This window comes from Triticum dicoccoides, chromosome 5A (assembly GCF_002162155.2).
Source record: "Triticum dicoccoides isolate Atlit2015 ecotype Zavitan chromosome 5A, WEW_v2.0, whole genome shotgun sequence".
Taxonomy (NCBI): Eukaryota; Viridiplantae; Streptophyta; class Magnoliopsida; order Poales; family Poaceae; genus Triticum; species Triticum dicoccoides.
The window spans coordinates 23906774-23908776 of NC_041388.1; the positions used below are offsets into that span (position 1 = coordinate 23906774).

The 2003-nt window shown below is 40.8% G+C and overlaps 1 protein-coding gene across 1 annotated transcript; it reads left to right on the top strand.

Moving 5' to 3' along the window:
- The first annotated feature begins 776 nt into the window (after positions 1-776).
- On the top strand, positions 777-1485 carry LOC119296855. The gene is made up of 2 exons (XM_037574895.1): positions 777-968; positions 1130-1485. Exons 1-2 carry the CDS (start codon positions 836-838, stop codon positions 1315-1317), a joined length of 321 nt encoding a protein of 106 aa, XP_037430792.1. The 5' UTR covers positions 777-835; the 3' UTR covers positions 1318-1485.
- Positions 1486-2003: the final 518 nt, after the last annotated feature.

The following is a 2003-nucleotide window of genomic DNA, read 5'->3' on the forward strand; positions in this document are numbered from 1 at the left end:
TTTCAGAGCCTCTCCTATCTATTGAGAAGAAATAGTAGCCACGGCCAACATGAAAAGTCTGCCAACGAACCCGCATGTCAATTGTGGTGAAGAGATAAGAAACAACATTTTAGGCTGCTTCCTTTTGGTCTAGTTTTCGGCTAGGATGCTACCAACCCGGGCAAATACCCTGGACAATTTTTGTCACATACTACACTAGGACAAGATGATCTTTTCACGTGCAAGTTAATAGTATTGGATGAAAATGTCATATAAGGAATAGATTTTGGATAGATGCCAAATAGGATAGAAATATTTTTTTAAGGCGAAACAAGGAAGCATATTTCAAATATAGCCCAATGAGGAAGTCTCCCAACACACGTGTGTCACATTAGAAGACGACGGTACAAAGAGACGTAGATATATGATTGTGTGTAGTGGTGTGAGTGTGACATATATATCTCTATCTTGTAATCGGTGTTTCTAAAATATCCCACGACCTACTTTAGCCATGCAAGCAAGTAAAGCAGGACCAGAACATATCTCAAATAAAATAAGATAAACATAACACACAAGAAGGCATAGCTGAAACAAACCTTTTAGAACTTATGTCTAAATTGCGGCGCCGCAAACTGGATCAGTCCGCCTGAAACCAGGTGCATGCATGCACAAGGGCTGTGTTATACAAGACAACACATACTCGGGCATGTTTCGTGCCTCACCCACCTTCATCTTCATCTTCTCCTCCCCTGTTTTTCATTATGACATATATATTAGCTACCTCGGTTGTCTCTGCACCCAGGGTTAGAAATATAGGTAGCACTCAAAGAGCAAGAACAACTTCTTGTTTATACCCATGGCGAACCAGAGCAACATCGGAAACCTTGGGCTAGTGACGGCTGTCACTGTTGTTTCAACCAGCATCATTCTCATCTCCTTCCACCTCATCCGCCGCCTCAAGGATGATACCAAGCTCAAGAATATCATCGGTGAGCTATACATGTTGATACATCACTAGTTGTATATATTAATTACAAAATCAAAGCAACTTCATTGTGTTTTTCTTGATGTAAATATCAAGATATAAGATTAGATTACTTACCGCACCTTCGTTGTCGATAAACGAATGCAACACAATGAATGTGAACAGCGCAAGAACAACAGAGCAAGACGATCAAGAAGGAGATGAAGTTGACGGATGACGTGTTGGCGTATCTCTCGCCGGACGACAAGGAGTTCGCCAGCTGGCTAGAGGGTATGATCACAACTGGTGGCCTCATGCAGTCACCGCTACGAAGGGTCCCTCGATTCGACAATTTGGTAGACGCGCTTAATTAATTAGCTTGTATTGCAGCTAGTTGGGCAACAACAAATTAAGCAACATTTTGTGTGCACGTCCAGTTAAGTTAATTATTATTACCATATCATTTATAATAATTAAGGTGTTTAATTCGGGACGCATCAAGAATGGACGATGCTCGGGGACTCACTACAATCTTGTGACAATTGTTTTGGTAGGCATCCAATGTTTGATAAATGGCAGGGTTCTTTGTGTTGTCCTCAGCAAGACCCGGCTACTCACATGCATTTGTTTTTTTACAAAACAACCATCAACTTGTCTTTTATCGGCAAACAAACACTAGAAATGCAGCCAAGGGAGAAATGATCCGCTTACAAGGAAAACATGGCCATATAACCATACTTGGCTCAATTATATTGAGAAAAATGTGTGAAACCCCTCGCAACATACCTACCGATAAACTAGGCCTAGATAGCACTTCCAAAACAAGCCACACCAGCAAAAGCCTACTCGATATAGCACATAGACAAATCCCACTCTAAACATCTCCAACAACGACATGATTCATATTTCACCAAGCCCATGACCTCAAGTATCTGAATTCTTAGTCACAATGTTAACCTTTTTAGGGCATGCTAGTTCAATACTTTTCTGGCCTTGATATCCTCCATATGCTCTATTTTGGTAGCCGAAATCATTATATATGTCATGAAATGACAACTTA